This window comes from Salmo salar, unplaced genomic scaffold (assembly GCF_905237065.1).
Source record: "Salmo salar unplaced genomic scaffold, Ssal_v3.1, whole genome shotgun sequence".
Taxonomy (NCBI): domain Eukaryota; kingdom Metazoa; phylum Chordata; class Actinopteri; order Salmoniformes; family Salmonidae; genus Salmo; species Salmo salar.
In genome coordinates this window covers 205,302-227,889 of record NW_025550953.1, presented here as the reverse complement: position 1 = coordinate 227,889, position 22,588 = coordinate 205,302, and the positions used below count along the sequence as shown (strand labels likewise).

Sequence of the window (22,588 nt, the reverse complement as noted above, 5' to 3'; positions counted from 1 at the left end):
GGATAGTAGTGGATCTATCTAGTCTAGCTCTATGTTCAACCAGGGATAGTAGTGGATCAACCAGGGATAGTAGTGGATCTATCTAGTCTAGCTCTATGTTCAACCAGGGATTGTAGTGGATCAACCAGGGATAGCAGGGGATCTATCTAGTCTAGCTCTATGTTCAACCAGGGATAGTAGTGGATCAGTCTAGTCTAGCTCTATGTTCATCCAGGGATAGTAGTGGATCAATCTAGTCTACCTCTATGTTCAACCAGGGATAGTAGTGGATCTATCTAGTCTAGCTCTATGTTCAACCAGGGATAGTAGTGGATCAACCAGGGATAGCAGGGGATCTATCTAGTCTAGCTCTATGTTCAACCAGGGATAGTAGTGGATCAGTCTAGTCTAGCTCTATGTTCAACCAGGGATAGTAGTGGATCAACCAGATATAGTCGTGGATCTATCTAGTCTAGCTTTATGTTCAACCAGGGATAGTAGTGGATCTATCTAGTCTAGCTCTATGTTCAACCAGGGATAGTAGTGGATCAGTCTAGTCTAGCTCTATGTTCAACCAGGGATAGCAGGGGATCTATATAGTCTAGCTCTATGTTCAACCAGGGATAGTAGTGGATCAGTCTAGTCTAGCTCTATGTTCAACCAGGGATAGTAGTGGATCTATCTAGTCTAGCTCTATGTTCAACCAGGGATAGTAGTGGATCTATCTAGTCTAGCTCTATGTTCAACCAGGGATAGTAGTGGATCTATCTAGTCTAGCTCTATGTTCAACCAGGGATAGTAGTGGATCAACCAGGCATAGCAGTGGATCAACCAGGCATAGCAGTGGATCAACCAGGGATAGCAGTGGATCGACCAGGGATAGCAGTGGATCGACCAGGGATAGCAGTGGATCGACCAGGGATAGCAGTGGTTCAACCAGGGATAGTAGTGGATCAACCAGGGATAGTAGTGGATCAACCAGGGATAGTAGTGGTTCAACCAGGGATAGCAGTGGATCAACCAGGGATAGTAGTGGATCGAGCGGCGGGTTTGGAGCGAGTTTGGAGCGGCGGGTTGGATTGGGTTGGAGCGGGTTTGGAGAGGCTGGTTGGAGCGGGTTTGGAGAGGCTGGTTGGAGCGGCAGGTTGGAGCAGCGGGTTGGAGCAGGTTGGAGCGGGTTGGCCATTCTTTAACAGGTTTTAGACACATGTTCATAATGTATTGTAGTCAATAGCAAGTGATGAATCTGCAAATTGTGACTACCGTTTTCCTTTTGTAACAAAATATCGAAGTTTTGGGGATCAGCTGGAAGCACAGACGGAGTTAAAAGAAGGTCACATGTAAAAATGGGTGAACTTCCCCTTTTAGGGGTTCTTAAAGAAAAGGAACTATGTATGAGAGGTTTGTCCTCCTAGAAAACATAATTCAGTCTCCCTCCCCCAGGACTGAGCCGGTCTAGGTTGACCTAATGATTCCTCCCCCAGGACTGAGCTGGTCTAGGTTGACCTCCCCCAGGACTGAGCCGGTCTAGGTTGACCTCCCCCAGGACTGAGCCGGTCTAGGTTGACCTAATGATCTCTCCCCCAGGACAGAGCCGGTCTAGGTTGACCTAATGATCTCTCCCCCAGGACAGAGCCGGTCTAGGTTGACCTAATGATCTCTCCCCCAGGACTGACCCGGTCTAGGTTGACCTAGTGATCCCTCCCCCAGGACTGAGCCGGTCTAGGTTGACCTAATGATTCCTCCTCCAGGACTGAGCCGGTCTAGGTTGACCTCCCCCAGGACTGAGCCGGTCTAGGTTGACCTAATGAACCCTCCCCCAGGACTGAGCCGGTCTAGGTTGACCTCCCCCAGGACTGAGCCGGTCTAGGTTGACCTAGTGATCCCTCCCCCAAGACTGAGCCGGTCTAGGTTGACCTAATGATCTCTCCCCCAGGACTGAGCCAATCTAGGTTGACCTCCCCCAGGACTGAGCCGGTCTAGGTTGACCTCCCCCAGGACTGAGCCGGTCTAGGTTGACCTAATGATTCCTCCCCCAGGACTGAGCCGGTCTAGGTTGATCTCCCCCAGGACTGAGACGGTCTAGGTTGACCTAGTGATCCCTCCCCCAAGACTGAGCCAGTCTAGGTTGACCTAATGATCTCTCCCCCAGGACTGAGCCGGTCTAGGTTGACCTCCCCCAGGACTGAGACGGTCTAGGTTGACCTAATGAACCCTCCCCCAGGACTGAACCGGTCTAGGTTGACCTAGTGATCCCTCCCTCAGGACTGAGCCGGTCTAGGTTGACCTAATGATTCCTCCCCCAGGACTGAGCTGGTCTAGGTTGACCTCCCCCAGGACTGAGCCGGTCTAGGTTGACCTAATGATCTCTCCCCCAGGACTGAGCCGGTCTAGGTTGACCTAATGATCTCTCCCCCAGGACTGAGCCGGTCTAGGTTGACCAAATGATCTCTCCCCCAGGACAGAGCCGGTCTAGGTTGACCTAATGATCTCTCCCCCAGGACAGAGCCGGTCTAGGTTGACCTAATGATCTCTCCCCCAGGACTGAGCCGGTCTAGGTTGACCTAGTGATCCCTCCCCCAGGACTGAGCCAGTCTAGGTTGACCTAATGATTCTTCCTCCAGGACTGAGCCGGTCTAGGTTGACCTCCCCCAGGACTGAGCCGGTCTAGGTTGACCTAATGAAACCTCCACCTGGACTGAGCCGGTCTAGGTTGACCTCCCCCAGGACTGAGCCGGTCTAGGTTGACCTAGTGATCCCTCCCCCAAGACTGAGCCGGTCTAGGTTGACCTAATGATTCCCCCAGGACTGAGCCGGTCTATGTTGACCTCCCCCAGGACTGAGCCGGTCTAGGTTGACCTAATGATTCCTCCCCCAGGACTGAGCCGGTCTAGGTTGACCTAATGATTCCTCCCCCAGGACTGAACCGGTCTAGGTTGACCTAGTGATCCCTCCCTCAGGACTGAGCCGGTCTAGGTTGACCTCCCCCAGGACTGAGCCGGTCTAGGTTGACCTAATGATTCCTCCCCCAGGACTGAACTGGCCTAGGTTGACCTAATGAACCCTCCCCCAGGACTGACCCGGTCTAGGTTGACCTAATGAACCCTCCCCCAGGACTGAACCGGTCTAGGTTGACCTAATGATCCCTCCCCCAGGACTGAGCCGGTCTAGGTTGACCTAGTGATCCCTCCCCCAGGACTGAGCCGGTCTAGGTTGACCTCCCCCAGGACTGAGCCGGTCTAGGTTGACCTAATGATTCCTCCCCCAGGACTGAACCGGTCTAGGTTGACCTAATGAATCCTCCCCCAGGACTGACCCGGTCTAGGTTGACCTAATGAACCCTCCCCCAGGACTGAACCGGTCTATGTTGACCTAATGAACCCTCCCCCAGGACTGAGCCGGTCTAGGTTGACCTAATGAACCCTCCCCCAGGACTGAGCCGGTCTAGGTTGACCTAGTGATCCCTCCCCCAGGACTGAGCCGGTCTAGGTTGACCTCCCCCAGGACTGAACCGGTCTAGATTGACCTAATGAACCCTCCCCCAGGACTGAGCTGGTCTAGGTTGACCTAGTGATCCCTCCCCCAGGACTGAGCCGGTCTAGGTTGACCTAATGATCTCTCCCCCAGGACTGAGCCGGTCTAGGTTGACCTAATGATTCCTCCCACAGGACTGACCCGGTCTAGGTTGACCTCCCCCAGGACTGAGCCGGTCTAGGTTGACCTAATGATTCCTCCCCCAGGACTGAGCCGGTCTAGGTTGACCTCCCCCAGGACAGAGCCGGTCTAGGTTGACCTAATGAATCATCCCCCAGGACTGAGCCGTTCTAGGTTGACCTAATGAACCCTCCCCCAGGACTGAGCCGGTCTAGGTTGACCTAATGATCTCTCCCCCAGGACTGAGCCGGTCTAGGTTGACCTAATGATTCCTCCCCCAGGACTGAGCCGGTCTAGGTTGACCTCCCCCAGGACTGAGCCGGTCTAGGTTGACCTCCCACAGGACTGAACCGGTCTAGGTTGACCTAATGGCCAGCTCTCTTTCCCCAGCTGAAAGTGGTCTTTAGACGAGTAGATGGTCTGATTGGTCCAGTTTCCAACCTTGGGTCGACCAATCATTAGCCAGTATATGAGACTTTTTTTTGTTTTTATAATTAACCCCACAATAAATGGCTTCCTTATTACCATGAGCTAATGAGACGCAAATGTGGGAACCTCTCTCTCTGTGGTCGTTCAGTCCCTACTTTCCCCCTGCACCTGCATCTCCCTACCTCCCTCCTAACTCGGCCTGAGTCACCGCCGGATCCCTCTCCGCTCTGTGAATCAACCAGCCCAGTGATTTTTGTTTTTGTATTCAGCTCTGAAACCCCAATGTTTAATTACCAGAAAATGCAGTGGCGCTTTTAACTGTAGACAATGAACGGCACATAGAGCTCATTTAAGTTATCAGGAAAAAGGGAACCGCTGGTCAATTGGATTGAATTATTTGACAAGACGAGTAGAGTTCAAACATCCTCAACGTTACAATTGACCAGTTTGTCATTAGAATCTGTTTGGGAAGGACTGTCATAATCTATTACGCTGCATCAAAGCTTCCAGCGCCGACCAAAAAAACGTTCCAAGTTCCCCGTTGCAGATTGAATCAGAATTTGTCCTTTTTGTCCCTGTGTCCTCGTGGAGGTTGATCTGATTACAAGGTGAGACGCTATAACAGGTAATTGTTTAACTATAGTGCTCTTTTGTTTTGTTTTGTTTAAGGGCCAGGTTACCGACACAAACAGAAGACTGCAAGACGCCGGTAGAGAGGTAAGAGTCTTCGTCCCCGTGGTCAGTTAGAGGACAGATTGAGACGGAAAGCACCTCTTGACTGAACCTCTCTGGGTAATTGTGGAGGTCTTAATAACTCTTTAACCTCTGATGTAAGGTCACAGCCCAAACGGAGGAGGTGATTCGCTGTCGGATACAGCAGAGGAACATGACTACCACTGTGGAGAGACTACAGCTGTGTATACCTGGTGAGATATAACATAACATGACTACAGCTGTGTATACCTGGTGAGATATAACATGACATGACTACAGCTGTGTATACTTGGTGAGATATAACATAACATGACTACAGCTGTGTATACCTGGTGAGATATAACATGACATGACTACAGCTGTGTATACTTGGTGAGATATAACATAACATGACTACAGCTGTGTATACCTGGTGAGATATAACATGACATGACTACAGCTGTGTATACCTGGTGAGATATAACATAACATGACAACAGCTGTGTATACCTGGTGAGATATAACATGACATGACAACAGCTGTGTATACCTGGTGAGATGTAACATAACATGACTACAGCTGTGTATACCTGGTGAGATGTAACATAACATGACTACAGCTGTGTATACCAGGTGAGATATAACATAACATGACTACAGCTGTGTATACCTGGTGATATATAACATGACATGACTACAGCTGTGTATACCTGGTGAGATATAACATAACATGACTACAGCTGTGTATACCTGGTGAGATATAACATAACATGACTACAGCTGTGTATACCTGGTGAGATATAACATCACTACAACTGTGTCTACCTGGTGAGATATAACATAACATGACTACAGCTGTGTATACCTGGTGAGATATAACATGACTACAGCTGTGTATACCTGGTGAGATATAACATAACATGACTACAGCTGTGTATACCTGGTGATATATAACATAACATGACTACAGCTGTGTATACCCGGTGAGATATAATCTATACTATAACATCTAATAACATTGTGTGTTCTAAAAGCTACCTCTCTTCTTTCTGTTCTAAAAGCTACCTCTCTTCTTTCTGTTCTAAAAGCTACCCCTCTTCTTTCTGTTCTAAAAGCTACCCCTCTTCTTTCTGTTCTAAAAGCTACCCCTCTTCTTTCTGTTCTAAAAGCTACCTCTTCTTTCTGTTCTAAAAGCTACCTCTTCTTTCTGTTCTAAAAGCTACCTCTTCTTTCTGTTCTAAAAGCTACCCCTCTTTTTTCTGTTCTGTAAGCTACCTCTCCCCTCTCTGTTCTAAAAGCTACCTCTCCCCTCTCTGTTCTAAAAGCTACCCCTTTGTTCTAAAGGCTACCCCTCCCCTCTCTGTTCTAAAGGCTACCTCTCCCCTCATTTCTTTCTGTTCTAAAAGCTACCTCTTCTTTCTGTTCTAAAAGCTACCTCTTCTTTCTGTTCTAAAAGCTACCCCTCTTCTTTCTATTCTGAAAGCTACCTTTCTCCTCTCTGTTCTAAAAGCTACCTCTCCCCTCTCTGTTCTAAAATCTACCTCTCCCCTCTCTGTTCTAAAAGCTACCTCTCCCCTCTCTGTTCTAAAAGCTACCTCCCCTCTCTGTTCTGAAAGCTACCTCTCCCCTCTCTGTTCTAAAGCTACCTCTCCCCTCTCTGTTCTAAAAGCTACCTCTCCCCTCTCTGTTCTAAAAGCTACCTCTCCCTCTCTGTTCTAAAAGCTACCTCTCCCCTCTCTGTTCTAAAACCTACCTCTCCCCTCTCTGTTCTAAAATCTACCTCTCCTCTCTCTGTTCTGAAAGCTACCTCTCCCTCTCTGTTCTAAAAGCTACCTCTCCCCTCTCTGTTCTAAAAGCTACCTCTCCCTCTCTGTTCTAAAAGCTACCTCTCCCTCTCTGTTCTAAAAGCTACCTCTCCCCTCTCTGTTCTAAAAGCTACCTCTCCCTCTCTGTTCTAAAAGCTACCTCTCCCCTCTCTGTTCTAAAAGCTACCTCTCCCCTCTCTGTTCTAAAAGCTACCTCTCCTCTCTCTGTTCTAAAAGCTACCTCTCCCCTCTCTGTTCTAAAGGCTACCTCTCCTCTCTCTGTTCTAAAAGCTACCTCTCCCTCTCTGTTCTGAAAGCTACCTCTCCTGTTCTAAAAGCTACCTCCCTCTCTGTTCTAAAAGTTACCTCTCCTCTCTCTGTTCTAAAAGCTACCTCTCTGTTCTAAAAGCTACCTCTCTGTTCTAAAAGCTACCTCTCTCCTCTCTGTTCTAAAAGCTACCACTCCTCTCTCTGTTCTAAAAGCTACCTCCCCTCTCTGTTCTAAAAGCTACCTCTCCTCTCTCTGTTCTAAAAGCTACCTCTCTCCTCTCTGTTCTAAAAGCTACCTCTCTCCTCTCTGTTCTAAAAGCTACCTCTCCCCTCTCTTTTCTAAAAGCTACCTCCCTCTCTTTTCTAAAAGCTACCTCTCTCTCTGTTCTAAAAGCTACCTCTCTCCTCTCTGTTCTAAAAGCTACCTCTCTCCTCTCTGTTCTAAAAGCTACCTCTCCCTCTCTTTTCTAAAAGCTACCTCCCTCTCTTTTCTAAAAGCTACCTCTCCTCTCTGTTCTAAAAGCTACCTCTCCTCTGTTCTAAAAGCTACCTCTCCTCTCTCTGTTCTGAAAGCTACCTCTCCTCTCTCTGTTCTAAAAGCTACCTCTCCCTCTCTGTTCTAAAAGCTACCTCTCCTCTCTCTGTTCTAAAAGCTACCTCTCCCCTCTCTGTTCTAAAAGCTACCTCTCCCCTCTCTGTTCTAAAAGCTACCTCTCCCCTCTCTGTTCTGAAAGCTACCTCTCTGTTCTGAAAGCTACCTCTCCTCTCTCTGTTCTAAAAGCTACCTCTCTCCTCTCTGTTCTAAAAGCTACCTCTCCCCTCTGTTCTAAAATCTACCTCTCCTCTCTCTGTTCTGAAAGCTACCTCTTCCTCTCTGTTCTAAAAGCTACCTCTCCCCTCTCTGTTCTAAAAGCTACCTCTCTGTTCTAAAAGCTACCTCTCTGTTCTAAAAGCTACCTCTCTCCTCTCTGTTCTAAAAGCTACCACTCCTCTCTCTGTTCTAAAAGCTACCTCTCCCCTCTCTGTTCTAAAGGCTACCTCTCCTCTATCTGTTCTAAAAGCTACCTCTCCTCTCTCTGTTCTAAAAGCTACCTCTCCTCTCTCTGTTCTAAAAGCTACCTCTCCCTCTCTGTTCTAAAAGCTACCTCTCCCCTCTCTGTTCTAAAAGCTACCTCCCCTCTCTGTTCTAAAAGCTACCTCTCCTCTCTCTGTTCTAAAAGCTACCTCTCTCCTCTCTGTTCTAAAAGCTACCTCTCCCTCTCTTTTCTAAAAGCTACCTCTCCTCTCTTTTCTAAAAGCTACCTCTCTCTGTTCTAAAAGCTACCTCTCTCTGTTCTAAAAGCTACCTCTCCTCTCTCTGTTCTGAAATCTACCTCTCCTCTCTCTGTTCTAAAAGCTACCTCTCCTCTCTGTTCTAAAAGCTACCTCTCCTCTCTCTGTTCTAAAAGCTACCTCTCCCCTCTCTGTTCTAAAAGCTACCTCTCCCCTCTATGTTCTAAAAGCTACCTCTCTGTTCTGAAAGCTACCTCTCCCCTCTCTGTTCTAAAAGCTACCTCTCTCCTCTCTGTTCTAAAAGCTACCTCTCCCCTCTGTTCTAAAATCTACCTCTCCTCTCTCTGTTCTGAAAGCTACCTCTTCTCTCTCTGTTCTAAAAGCTACCTCTCCTCTCTCTGTTCTAAAAGCTACCTCTCCTCTCTCTGTTCTAAAAGCTACCTCTCCCCTCTCTGTTCTAAAAGCTACCTCGCCCCACTCTGTTCTAAAAGCTACCTCTCCTCTCTGTTCTAAAAGCTACCTCTCCCCTCTCTGTTCTAAAAGCTACCTCTCCTCTGTCTGTTCTGAAAGCTACCTCTCCCCTCTCTGTTCTAAAAGCTACCTCTCCCTCTCTGTTCTAAAAGCTACCTCACCCCTCTCTGTTCTAAAAGCTACCTCTCTCCTCTCTGTTCTAAAAGCTACCTCTCTCCTCTCTGTTCTAAAAGCTACCTCTCCCCTCTCTTTTCTAAAAGCTACCTCTCCTCTCTTTTCTAAAAGCTTCCTCTCTTTTCTAAAAGCTACCACTCTCCTCTCTGTTCTAAAAGCTACCTCTCTCCTCTCTGTTCTAAAAGCTAACTCTCTCCTCTCTGTTCTAAAAGCTACCTCTCCTCTCTCTGTTCTGAAATCTACCTCTCCTCAAAGCTACCTCTCCTCTCTGTTCTAAAAGCTACCTCTCCTCTCTCTGTTCTAAAAGCTACCTCTCCCTCTCTGTTCTAAAAGCTACCTCTCCCCTCTCTGTTCTAAAAGCTACCTCTCCCCTCTCTGTTCTAAAGCTACCTCTCCTCTCTGTTCTAAAAGCTACCTCTCCTCTCTCTGTTCTAAAAGCTACCTCTCCCCTCTCTGTTCTAAAAGCTACCTCTCCCCTCTCTGTTCAAAAAGCTAACTCTCCCCTCTCTGTTCTAAAAGCTATCTCTCCCCTCTGTTCTAAAAGCTACCTCTCCCCTCTCTGTTCTAAAAGCTTCCTTTCCTCTCTCTGTTCTAAAAGCTACCTCTCCCCTCTGTTCTAAAGGCTACCTCTCCCCTCTCTGTTCTAAAAGCTACCTCTCCCCTCTCTGTTCTAAAAGCTACCTCGCCCCACTCTGTTCTAAAAGCTACCCCTCCCTCTCTGTTCTAAAAGCTACCTCTCCTCTCTCTGTTCTAAAAGCTACCTCTCCTCGTTCTAAAAGCTACCTCTCCCTCTGTTCTGAAAGCTACCTCTCCTCTCTCTTTTCTAAAAGCTACCTCCCCTCTCTGTTCTAAAAGCTACCTCTCCTCTCTCTGTTCTAAAAGCTACCCCTCCCATCTGTTCTAAAAGCTACCCTCCCCTCTCTGTTCTGAAAGCTACCTCTCCTCTCTGTTCTAAATGCTACCTCTCCCCTCTGTTCTAAAAGCTACCTCTCTCCTCTCTGTTCTAAAAGCTACCTCTCCTCTCTCTGTTCTAAAAGCTACCTCTCCCTCTCTGTTCTAAAAGCTACCTCTCCCCTCTCTGTTCTAAAAGCTACCTCCCCTGTTCTAAAAGCTACCTCCTCTCTGTTCTGAAAGCTACCTCTCCCTCTCTGTTCTAAAAGCTACCTCTCTGTTCTAAAAGCTACCTCTCCCCTCTCTGTTCTAAAAGCTACCTCTCCCTCTCTGTTCTAAAAGCTACCTCTCCCCTCTCTGTTCTAAAAGCTACCTCTCCCCTCTCTGTTCTAAAATCTACCTCTCCCCTCTCTGTTCTAAAAGCTACCTCTCCTCTCTCTGTTCTGAAAGATACCTCTCCTCTCTCTTTTCTAAAATATACCTCTACTCTCTATTTTCTGAAAGCTACCTCTCCTCTCTCTGTTCTAAAAGCTACCTCTCCCTCTCTGTTCTAAAAGCTACCTCTCCCCTCTCTGTTCTAAAAGCTACCTCTCCCCTCTGTTCTAAAAGCTACCTCTCCTCTCTGTTCTAAAAGCTACCTCTCCTCTCTGTTCTGAAAGCTACCTCTCCCCTCTCTGTTCTAAAAGCTACCTCTCCCTCTCTGTTCTAAAAGCTACCTCTCCTCTCTCTGTTCTAAAAGCTACCTCTCCCCTCTCTGTTCTAAAGCTACCTCTCTGTTCTGAAAGCTACCTCTCCTCTCTGTTCTAAAAGCTACCTCTCTCCTCTCTGTTCTGAAATCTACCTCTCTGTTCTAAAAGCTACCTCTCCTCTCTGTTCTAAAAGCTCCCTCTCTCCCCCTGTTCTAAAAGCTCCCTCTCTCCCCTCTGTTCTAAACGCTACCTCTCCTCTCTCTGTTCTAAAAGCTACCTCCCCTCTCTGTTCTAAAAGCTACCTCTCCCCTCTCTGTTCTGAAAGCTACCTCTCTGTTCTGAAAGCTACCTCTCCTCTCTGTTCTAAAAGCTACCTCTCCCCTCTCTGTTCTGAAAGCTACCTCCTCTGTTCTAAAAGCTACCTCTCCCCTCTCTGTTCTAAAAGCTACCTCTCCCCTCTCTGTTCTAAAAGCTACCTCTCCCCTCTCTGTTCTAAAAGCTACCTCTCCCCTCTCTGTTCTAAAATCTACCTCTCCCTCTCTGTTCTAAAAGCTACCTCTCCTCTCTCTTTTCTGAAATATACCTCTCCTCTCTCTTTTCTGAAATATACCTCTACTCTCTATTTTCTGAAAGCTACCTCTCCTCTCTCTGTTCTAAAAGCTATCTCTCCCCTCTCTGTTCTAAAAGCTACCTCTCCCCTCTCTATTCTAAAAGCTACCTCTCCCCTCTGTTCTAAAAGCTACCTCTCCTCTCTGTTCTAAAAGCTACCTCTCCTCTCTGTTCTAAAAGCTACCTCTCCCCTCTCTGTTCTAAAAGCTTCCTTTCCTCTCTCTGTTCTAAAAGCTACCTCTCCCCTCTGTTCTAAAGGCTACCTCTCCCCTCTCTGTTCTAAAAGCTACCTCTCCCCTCTCTGTTCTAAAAGCTACCTCGCCCCACTCTGTTCTAAAAGCTACCCCTCCCTCTCTGTTCTAAAAGCTACCTCTCCTCTCTCTGTTCTAAAAGCTACCTCTCTGTTCTGAAAGCTACCTCTCCCCTCAATGTTCTGAAAGCTACCTCTCCTCTCTCTTTTCTAAAAGCTACCTCTCCTCTCTCTTTTCTAAAAGCTACCTCTCCTCTCTCTGTTCTAAAAGCTACCCCTCCCATCTGTTCTAAAAGCTACCCTCCCCTCTCTGTTCTGAAAGCTACCTCTCCTCTCTGTTCTAAAAGCTCCCTCTCTCCCCCTGTTCTAAAAGCTCCCTCTCTCCCCTCTGTTCTAAACGCTACCTCTCCTCTCTCTGTTCTAAAAGCTACCTCCCCTCTCTGTTCTAAAAGCTACCTCCCCTCTCTGTTCTAAAAGCTACCTCTCCCCTCTCTGTTCTGAAAGCTACCTCTCTGTTCTGAAAGCTACCTCTCCTCTCTGTTCTAAAAGCTACCTCTCCCCTCTCTGTTCTGAAAGCTACCTCTCCTGTTCTAAAAGCTACCTCTCCCTCTCTGTTCTAAAAGCTACCTCTCCCTCTCTGTTCTAAAAGCTACCTCTCCCCTCTCTGTTCTAAAAGCTACCTCTCCCCTCTCTGTTCTAAAATCTACCTCTCCCCTCTCTGTTCTAAAAGCTACCTCTCCTCTCTCTTTTCTGAAATATACCTCTCCTCTCTCTTTTCTGAAATATACCTCTACTCTCTATTTTCTGAAAGCTACCTCTCCTCTCTCTGTTCTAAAAGCTACCTCTCCCCTCTCTGTTCTAAAAGCTACCTCTCCCCTCTCTATTCTAAAAGCTACCTCTCCCCTCTGTTCTAAAAGCTACCTCTCCTCTCTGTTCTAAAAGCTACCTCTCCTCTCTGTTCTGAAAGCTACCTCTCCCCTCTCTGTTCTGAAAGCTACCTCTCCCCTCTCTGTTCTAAAAGCTACCTCTCCTCTCTCTGTTCTAAAAGCTACCTCTCCCCTCTCTGTTCTAAAAGCTACCTCTCCTTGTTCTGAAAGCTACCTCTCCTCTCTGTTCTAAAAGCTACCTCTCTCCTCTCTGTTCTGAAATCTACCTCTCTGTTCTAAAAGCTACCTCTCCTCTCTGTTCTAAAAGCTCCCTCTCTCCCCCTGTTCTAAAAGCTCCCTCTCTCCCTCTGTTCTAAACGCTACCTCTCCTCTCTCTGTTGTAAATGCTACCTCCCCTCTCTGTTCTAAAAGCTACCTCTCCCCTCTCTGTTCTGAAAGCTACCTCTCCTGTTCTGAAAGCTACCTCTCCTCTCTGTTCTAAAAGCTACCTCTCCCCTCTCTGTTCTGAAAGCTACCTCTCTGTTCTAAAAGCTACCTCTCCCCTCTCTGTTCTAAAGCTACCTCTCCCCTCTCTGTTCTAAAAGCTACCTCTCCCTCTCTGTTCTAAAAGCTACCTCTCCCTCTCTGTTCTAAAAGCTACCTCTCCCCTCTGTTCTAAAAGCTACCTCCCCTTGTTCTAAAAGCTACCTCTCCTCTCTGTTCTGAAAGCTACCTCTCCCCTCTCTGTTCTGAAAGCTACCTCTCCCCTCTCTGTTCTAAAAGCTACCTCTCCCCTCTCTGTTCTAAAAGCTACCTCTCCTCTCTCTGTTCTAAAAGCTACCTCTCCCCTCTCTGTTCTGAAAGCTACCTCTCTGTTCTGAAAGCTACCTCTCCTCTCTGTTCTAAAAGCTACCTCTCCCTCTCTGTTCTAAAAGCTACCTCTCCCCTCTCTGTTCTAAAAGCTACCTCTCCTCTCTGTTCTAAAAGCTACCTCTCCCTCTCTGTTCTAAAAGCTACCTCTCCCTCTCTGTTCTAAAAGCTTCCTTTCCTCTCTCTGTTCTAAAAGCTACCTCTCCCCTCTGTTCTAAAGGCTACCTCTCCCCTCTCTGTTCTAAAAGCTACCTCTCCCCTCTCTGTTCTAAAAGCTACCTCTCCCCTCTCTGTTCTGAAAGCTACCTCTCTGTTCTAAAATCTACCTCTCCCCTCTCTGTTCTAAAAGCTACCTCTCCTCTCTCTTTTCTGAAATATACCTCTCCTCTCTCTTTTCTGAAATATACCTCTACTCTCTATTTTCTGAAAGCTACCTCTCCTCTCTCTGTTCTAAAAGCTACCTCTCCCCTCTCTATTCTAAAAGCTACCTCTCCCCTCTGTTCTAAAAGCTACCTCTCCTCTCTGTTCTAAAGCTACCTCTCCTCTCTGTTCTGAAAGCTACCTCTCCCCTCTCTGTTCTGAAAGCTACCTCTCCCCTCTCTGTTCTAAAAGCTACCTCTCCTCTCTCTGTTCTAAAAGCTACCTCTCCCCTCTCTGTTCTGAAAGCTACCTCTCTGTTCTGAAAGCTACCTCTCCTCTCTGTTCTAAAAGCTTCCTCTCTCCTCTCTGTTCTGAAATCTACCTCTCTGTTCTAAAAGCTACCTCTCCTCTCTGTTCTAAAAGCTCCCTCTCTCCCCCTGTTCTAAAAGCTCCCTCTCTCCCCTCTGTTCTAAACGCTACCTCTCCTCTCTCTGTTCTAAAAGCTACCTCCCTCTCTGTTCTAAAAGCTACCTCTCCCCTCTCTGTTCTAAAAGCTACCTCTCCCCTCTGTTCTAAAAGCTACCTCTCCCCTCTCTGTTCTGAAAGCTACCTCTCTGTTCTGAAAGCTACCTCTCCTCTCTGTTCTAAAAGCTACCTCTCTCCTCTCTGTTCTGAAATCTACCTCTCTGTTCTAAAAGCTACCTCTCCCCTCTCTGTTCTAAATGCTACCTCTCCCCTCTCTGTTCTAAAAGCTACCTCTCCCCTCTCTGTTCTAAAAGCTACCTCTCCCCTCTCTGTTCTAAAAGCTACCTCTCCTCTCTCTTTTCTGAAATATACCTCTCCTCTCTCTTTTCTGAAATATACCTCTACTCTCTCTTTTCTGAAAGCTACCTCTCCTCTCTCTGTTCTAAAAGCTATCTCTCCCCTCTCTGTTCTAAAAGCTACCTCTCCCCTCTCTGTTCTAAAAGCTACCTCTTCTCTCTGTTCTAAAAGCTACCTCTCCTCTCTGTTCCTAAAGCTACCTCTCCCCTCTCTGTTCTGAAAGCTACCTCTCCCCTCTCTGTTCTAAAAGCTACCTCTCCCCTCTCTGTTCTAAAAGCTACCTCTCCCCTCTCTGTTCTGAAAGCTACCTCTCCTCTCTCTGTTCTAAAAGCTACCTCTCCCTCTCTGTTCTAAAAGCTACCTCTCCCTCTCTGTTCTAAAAGCTACCTCTCCTCTCTCTGTTCTAAAAGCTACCTCTCTGTTCTGAAAGCTACCTCTCCCCTCTGTTCTGAAAGCTACCTCTCCTCTCTCTGTTCTAAAAGCTACCTCCCCTCTCTGTTCTAAAAGCTACCTCTCCTCTCTCTGTTCTAAAAGCTACCTCTCCCCTCTCTGTTCTAAAAGCTACCTCTCCCTCTCTGTTCTAAAAGCTACCTCTCCCCTCTCTATTCTAAAAGCTACCTCTCCCTCTCTGTTCTAAAAGCTACCTCTCCTCTCTGTTCTGAAAGCTACCTCTCCCTCTCTGTTCTGAAAGCTACCTCTCCCCTCTCTGTTCTAAAAGCTACCTCTCCCCTCTCTGTTCTAAAGCTACCTCTCCCCTCTGTTCTAAAGCTACCTCTCCCTCTCTGTTCTAAAAGCTACCTCTCCCTCTCTGTTCTGAAATCTACCTCTCTGTTCTAAAATCTACCTCTCCCTCTCTGTTCTAAAAGCTACCTCTCCCCTCTCTGTTCTAAAAGCTACCTCTCCTCTCTGTTCTAAAAGCTACCTCTCCCCTCTCTGTTCTAAAAGCTACCTCTCCCTCTCTGTTCTAAAATCTACCTCTCCCCTCTCTGTTCTAAAAGCTACCTCTCCTCTCTCTTTCTGAAATATACCTCTCCTCTCTCTTTTCTGAAATATAGCTCTACTCTCTCTGTTCTGAAAGCTACCTCTCCCCTCTCTGTTCTAAAAGCTACCTCTCCCCTCTCTGTTCTAAAAGCTACCTCTCCCTCTCTGTTCTAAAAGCTACCTCTCCTCTCTCTGTTCTAAAAGCTACCTCTCCTCTCTCTGTTCTAAAAGCTACCTCTCCTGTTCTAAAAGCTACCTCCCCTCTGTTCTGAAAGCTACCTCTCCTCTCTCTGTTCTAAAAGCTACCTCTCCCTCTCTGTTCTAAAAGCTACCTCTCCTCTCTCTGTTCTAAAAGCTACCTCTCCCTCTCTGTTCTAAAAGCTACCTCTCCCCTCTCTGTTCTAAAAGCTACCTCTCCCTCTCTATTCTAAAAGCTACCTCTCCCCTCTGTTCTAAAAGCTACCTCTCCTCTCTGTTCTGAAAGCTACCTCTCCCCTCTCTGTTCTGAAAGCTACCTCTCCCCTCTCTGTTCTAAAAGCTACCTCTCCCCTCTCTGTTCTGAAAGCTACCTCTCTGTTCTGAAAGCTACCTCTCCTCTCTGTTCTAAAAGCTACCTCTCCCCTCTCTGTTCTGAAATCTACCTCTCTGTTCTAAAATCTACCTCTCCCCTCTCTGTTCTAAAAGCTAACTCTCCCCTCTCTGTTCTAAAAGCTACCTCTCCTCTCTGTTCTAAAAGCTACCTCTCCCCTCTCTGTTCTAAAATCTACCTCTCCCCTCTCTGTTCTAAAATCTACCTCTCCCCTCTCTGTTCTAAAAGCTACCTCTCCTCTCTCTTTTCTGAAATATACCTCTCCTCTCTCTTTTCTGAAATATAGCTCTACTCTCTCTTTTCTGAAAGCTACCTCTCCCCTCTCTGTTCTAAAAGCTACCTCTCCCCTCTCTATTCTAAAAGCTACCTCTCCCCTCTCTGTTCTAAAAGCTACCTCTCCTCTCTCTGTTCTAAAAGCTACCTCTCCTCTCTCTGTTCTGAAAGCTACCTCTCTGTTCTGAAAGCTACCTCTCCCCTCTCTGTTCTGAAAGCTACCTCTCCTCTCTCTTTTCTAAAAGCTACCTCCCCTCTCTGTTCTAAAAGCTACCCTCCCCTCTCTGTTCTGAAAGCTACCTCTCCTCTCTGTTCTAAAAGCTCCCTCTCTCCCCCTGTTCTAAAAGCTCCCTCTCTCCCCTCTGTTCTAAACGCTACCTCTCCTCTCTCTGTTCTAAAAGCTACCTCCCCTCTCTGTTCTAAAAGCTACCTTTCTCCTCTCTGTTCTGAAAGCTACATTTCCTCTCTGTTCTGAAAGCTAACTCTCCCCTCTTATTTTTGTCCTTTTGCAGTCCTAGAAATGTACAGTAAATTGAAGGAGCAGCTTCAATCCAAAAGGTGAGTGAACTTCCTTACTCTCCTCACTATGTTCATTGTTGTTGTCATCAGTGTTTTACTCCACCGCAATATATTAACCATGAAGTCCCCCTCTCTAGATAACATGGTGCTTTGGACAGTAAGACCCTATCGCTTTCCTAGAAATCCTCTCTGTGGGACTATCCACAGGGGGGGACTTCAGGGCTGCTAGGACCCCTGGGGTACTGGGACAATCCACAGGGGGGACTTCAGGACTACTAGGACCCCTTCGATACTGGGTCTAACAACAGGGGGGACTTCAGGGCTACTAGGACCCCTGGGGTACTGGGACTATCCACAGGGGGGACTTCAGGGCTACTAGGACCCCTGGGGTACTGGGACTATCCACAGGGGGGACTTCAGGACTACTAGGACCCCTGGGGTACTGGGACTATCCACAGGGGGACTTCAGGGCTACTAGGACCCCTGGGGTACTGGGACTATCCACTTGGGGGACTTCAGGGCTACCAGGACCCCTGGGGTACTGGGACTATCCACAGGGGGGACTTCAGGGCTACTAGGACCCCGGGGGTACTGGGACTATCCACGGGGGGGACTTCTGGGCTACTAGGACCCCTGGGGGTAGTTCAGGGGTCCTCTGGGCAGAGTGGTGGTACAGTAAATTATAAAGGTTAGGACATGGGGTTTTAATGTGATGTCATCACTGGGTTAAACACCACCACCCAGCCCAGGTCTTTGTCCTGCCACTCACAGTAAACACCACCACCCAGCCCAGGTCTTTGTCATGGCACTCACAGTAAACACCACCACCCAGTCCAGGTCTTTGTCATGCCACTCACAGTAAACACCACCACCCAGTCCAGGTCTTTGTCATGCCACTCACAGTAAACACCACCACCCAGTCCAGGTCTTTGTCATGCCACTCACAGTAAACACCACCACCCAGTCCAGGTCTTTGTCATGCCACTCACAGTAAACACCACCACCCAGTCCAGGTCTTTGTCATGCCACACAGTAAACACCACCACCCAGTCCAGGTCTTTGTCATGCCACTCACAGTAAACACCACCACCCAGTCCAGGTCTTTGTCATGCCACTCACAGTAAACACCACCCAGTCCAGGTCTTTGTCATGCCATTCACAGTAAACACCACCCAGTCCAGGTCTTTGTCATGCCACTCACAGTAAACACCACCACCCAGTCCAGGTCTTTGTCATGCCACTCACAGTAAACACCACCACCCAGCCCAGGTCTTTGTCATGCCACTCACAGTAAACACCACCCAGCCTAGGTCTTTGTCATGCCACTCACAGTAAACACCACCCAGCCCAGGTCTTTGTCATGCCACTCACAGTAAACACCACCCAGCCCAGGTCTTTGTCATGCCACTCACAGTAAACACCACCCAGTCCAGGTCTTTGTCATGCCACTCACAGTAAACACCACCCAGCCCAGGTCTTTGTCCTGCCACTCACAGTAGACACCACCCAGCCCAGGTCTTTGTCCTGCCACTCACAGTAAACACCACCACCCAGCCCAGGTCTTTGTCATGCCACTCACAGTAAACACCACCCAGCCCAGCTCTTTGTCATGCCACTCACAGTAAACACCACCACCCAGCCCAGCTCTTTGTCATGCCACTCACAGTAAACACCACCCAGCCAGGTCTTTGTCATACCACTCACAGTAAACACCACCCAGCCCAGGTCTTTGTCATGCCACTCACAGTAAACACCACCCAGCCCAGGTCTTTATCATGCCACTCACAGTAAACACCACCACCCAGCCCAGGTCTTTGTCATGCCACTCACAGTAAACACCACCCAGCCCAGGTCTTTGTCATGCCACTCACAGTAAACACCACCACCCAGCCCAGGTCTTTGTCATGCCACTCAAAGTAAACACCACCCAGCCCAGGTCTTTGTCCTGCCACTCACAGTAAACACCACCCAGCCCAGGTCTTTATCATGCCACTCACAGTAAACACCACCACCCAGCCCAGGTCTTTGTCATGCCACTCACAGTAAACACCACCACCCAGCCCAGGTCTTTGTCATGCCACTCGCAGTAAACACCACCACCCAGCCCAGGTCTTTGTCACGCCACTCACAGTAAACACCACCACCCAGTCCAGGTCTTTGTCATGCCACTCACAGTAAACACCACCACCCAGTCCAGGTCTTTGTCATGCCACTCACAGTAAACACCACCACCCAGTCCAGGTCTTTGTCATGCCACTCACAGTAAACACCACCACCCAGTCCAGGTCTTTGTCATGCCACTCACAGTAAACACCACCACCCAGCCCAGGTCTTTGTCATGCCACTCACAGTAAACACCACCACCCAGCCCAGGTCTTTGTCATGCCACTCACAGTAAACACCACCACCCAGCCCAGGTCTTTGTCATGCCACTCACAGTAAACACCACCCAGCCAGGTCTTTGTCATGCCACTCACAGTAAACACCACCCAGCCCAGGTCTTTGTCCTGCCACTCACAGTAAACACCACCCAGCCCAGGTCTTTGTCCTGCCACTCACAGTAAACACCACCACCCAGCCCAGGTCTTTGTCATGCCACTCACAGTAAACACCACCCAGCCCAGGTCTTTATCATGCCACTCACAGTAAACACCACCACCCAGCCCAGGTCTTTGTCATGCCACTCACAGTAAACACCACCCAGCCCAGGTCTTTGTCATGCCACTCATAGTAAACACCACCACCCAGCCCAGGTCTTTGTCATGCCACTCATAATAAACACCACCACCCAGCCCAGGTCTTTATCATGCCACTCACAGTTAACACCACCCAGCCCAGGTCTTTGTCATGCCACTCACAGTAAACACCACCCAGCCCAGGTCTTTGTCATGCCACTCACAGTAAACACCACCACCCAGCCCAGGTCTTTGTCATGCCACTCACAGTTAACACCACCCAGCCCAGGTCTTTGTCATGCCACTCACAGTAAACACCACCACCCAGCCCAGGTCTTTGTCATGCCACTCACAGTAAACACCACCACCCAGTCCAGGTCTTTGTCATGCCACTCACAGTAAACACCACCACCCAGTCCAGGTCTTTGTCATGCCACTCACAGTAAACACCACCACCCAGCCCAGGTCTTTGTCATGCCACTCACAGTAAACACCACCACCCAGTCCAGGTCTTTGTCATGCCACTCACAGTAAACACCACCACCCAGTCCAGGTCTTTGTCATGCCACTCACAGTAAACACCACCACCCAGTCCAGGTCTTTGTCATGCCACTCACAGTAAACACCACCACCCAGTCCAGGTCTTTGTCATGCCACTCACAGTAAACACCACCACCCAGTCCAGGTCTTTGTCATGCCACACAGTAAACACCACCACCCAGTCCAGGTCTTTGTCATGCCACTCACAGTAAACACCACCACCCAGTCCAGGTCTTTGTCATGCCACTCACAGTAAACACCACCCAGTCCAGGTCTTTGTCATGCCATTCACAGTAAACACCACCCAGTCCAGGTCTTTGTCATGCCACTCACAGTAAACACCACCACCCAGTCCAGGTCTTTGTCATGCCACTCACAGTAAACACCACCACCCAGCCCAGGTCTTTGTCATGCCACTCACAGTAAACACCACCCAGCCTAGGTCTTTGTCATGCCACTCACAGTAAACACCACCCAGCCCAGGTCTTTGTCATGCCACTCACAGTAAACACCACCCAGCCCAGGTCTTTGTCATGCCACTCACAGTAAACACCACCCAGTCCAGGTCTTTGTCATGCCACTCACAGTAAACACCACCCAGCCCAGGTCTTTGTCCTGCCACTCACAGTAGACACCACCCAGCCCAGGTCTTTGTCCTGCCACTCACAGTAAACACCACCACCCAGCCCAGGTCTTTGTCATGCCACTCACAGTAAACACCACCCAGCCCAGCTCTTTGTCATGCCACTCACAGTAAACACCACCACCCAGCCCAGCTCTTTGTCATGCCACTCACAGTAAACACCACCCAGCCAGGTCTTTGTCATGCCACTCACAGTAAACACCACCCAGCCCAGGTCTTTGTCATGCCACTCACAGTAAACACCACCCAGCCCAGGTCTTTATCATGCCACTCACAGTAAACACCACCACCCAGCCCAGGTCTTTGTCATGCCACTCACAGTAAACACCACCCAGCCCAGGTCTTTGTCATGCCACTCACAGTAAACACCACCACCCAGCCCAGGTCTTTGTCATGCCACTCAAAGTAAACACCACCCAGCCCAGGTCTTTGTCCTGCCACTCACAGTAAACACCACCCAGCCCAGGTCTTTATCATGCCACTCACAGTAAACACCACCACCCAGCCCAGGTCTTTGTCATGCCACTCACAGTAAACACCACCACCCAGCCCAGGTCTTTGTCATGCCACTCGCAGTAAACACCACCACCCAGCCCAGGTCTTTGTCACGCCACTCACAGTAAACACCACCACCCAGTCCAGGTCTTTGTCATGCCACTCACAGTAAACACCACCACCCAGTCCAGGTCTTTGTCATGCCACTCACAGTAAACACCACCACCCAGTCCAGGTCTTTGTCATGCCACTCACAGTAAACACCACCACCCAGTCCAGGTCTTTGTCATGCCACTCACAGTAAACACCACCACCCAGCCCAGGTCTTTGTCATGCCACTCACAGTAAACACCACCACCCAGCCCAGGTCTTTGTCATGCCACTCACAGTAAACACCACCACCCAGCCCAGGTCTTTGTCATGCCACTCACAGTAAACACCACCCAGCCAGGTCTTTGTCATGCCACTCACAGTAAACACCACCCAGCCCAGGTCTTTGTCCTGCCACTCACAGTAAACACCACCCAGCCCAGGTCTTTGTCCTGCCACTCACAGTAAACACCACCACCCAGCCCAGGTCTTTGTCATGCCACTCACAGTAAACACCACCCAGCCCAGGTCTTTATCATGCCACTCACAGTAAACACCACCACCCAGCCCAGGTCTTTGTCATGCCACTCACAGTAAACACCACCCAGCCCAGGTCTTTGTCATGCCACTCATAGTAAACACCACCACCCAGCCCAGGTCTTTGTCATGCCACTCATAATAAACACCACCACCCAGCCCAGGTCTTTGTCATGCCACTCACAGTAAACACCACCACCCAGCCCAGGTCTTTATCATGCCACTCGCAGTAAACACCACCACCCAGCCCAGGTCTTTGTCATGCCACTCGCAGTGAACACCACCACCCAGCCCAGGTCTTTGTCATGCCACTCACAGTAAACACCACCCAGCCCAGGTCTTTGTCATGCCACTCACAGTAAACACCACCACCCAGCCCAGATCTTTGTCATGCCACTCGCAGTAAACACCACCACCCAGCCCAGGTCTTTGTCATGCCACTCGCAGTGAACACCACCACCCAGCCCAGGTCTTTGTCATGCCACTCGCAGTAAACACCACCCAGCCCAGGTCTTTGTCATGCCACTCACAGTAAACACCACCCAGCCCAGGTCTTTATCATGCCACTCACAGTTAACACCACCCAGCCCAGGTCTTTGTCATGCCACTCACAGTAAACACCACCCAGCCCAGGTCTTTGTCATGCCACTCACAGTAAACACCACCACCCAGCCCAGGTCTTTGTCATGCCACTCACAGTTAACACCACCCAGCCCAGGTCTTTGTCATGCCACTCACAGTAAACACCACCCAGCCCTGGTCTTTGTCAAGCCACTCACAGTAAACACCACCCAGTCCAGGTCTTTGTCATGCCACTCACAGTAAACACCACCCAGCCCAGGTCTTTGTCCTGCCACTCGCAGTAAACACCACCACCCAGCCCAGGTCTTTGTCATGCCACTCACAGTAAACACCACCCAGTCCAGGTCTTTGTCATGCCACTCACAGTAAACACCACCACCCAGTCCAGGTCTTTGTCATGCCACTCACAGTAAACACCACCACCCAGTCCAGGTCTTTGTCATGCCACTCACAGTAAACACCACCACCCAGTCCAGGTCTTTGTCATGCCACTCACAGTAAACACCACCACCCTGTCCAGGTCTTTGTCATGCCACTCACAGTAAACACCACCACCCAGT

General features: G+C 48.9%; 1 protein-coding gene across 7 annotated transcripts in view; it reads left to right on the top strand.

Moving 5' to 3' along the window:
* LOC106563898 (exocyst complex component 6) overlaps window positions 1-22,588 on the top strand; it is a 205,734-nt gene that overhangs the window by 35,089 nt on the left and 148,057 nt on the right. For 6 of the 7 annotated variants that reach the window (XM_045714203.1, XM_045714202.1, XM_045714200.1 and 3 more), the window contains exons 3-5: window positions 4,732-4,779; window positions 4,898-4,988; window positions 16,460-16,505. In XM_045714203.1, coding sequence (XP_045570159.1) covers window positions 4,732-4,779; window positions 4,898-4,988; window positions 16,460-16,505 — 185 coding nt within the window. Of the gene's footprint in view, window positions 1-4,731; window positions 4,780-4,897; window positions 4,989-5,675; window positions 5,699-16,459; window positions 16,506-22,588 lie in introns of those variants that run through there. The other variant, XM_045714205.1, reaches the window with a different exon arrangement.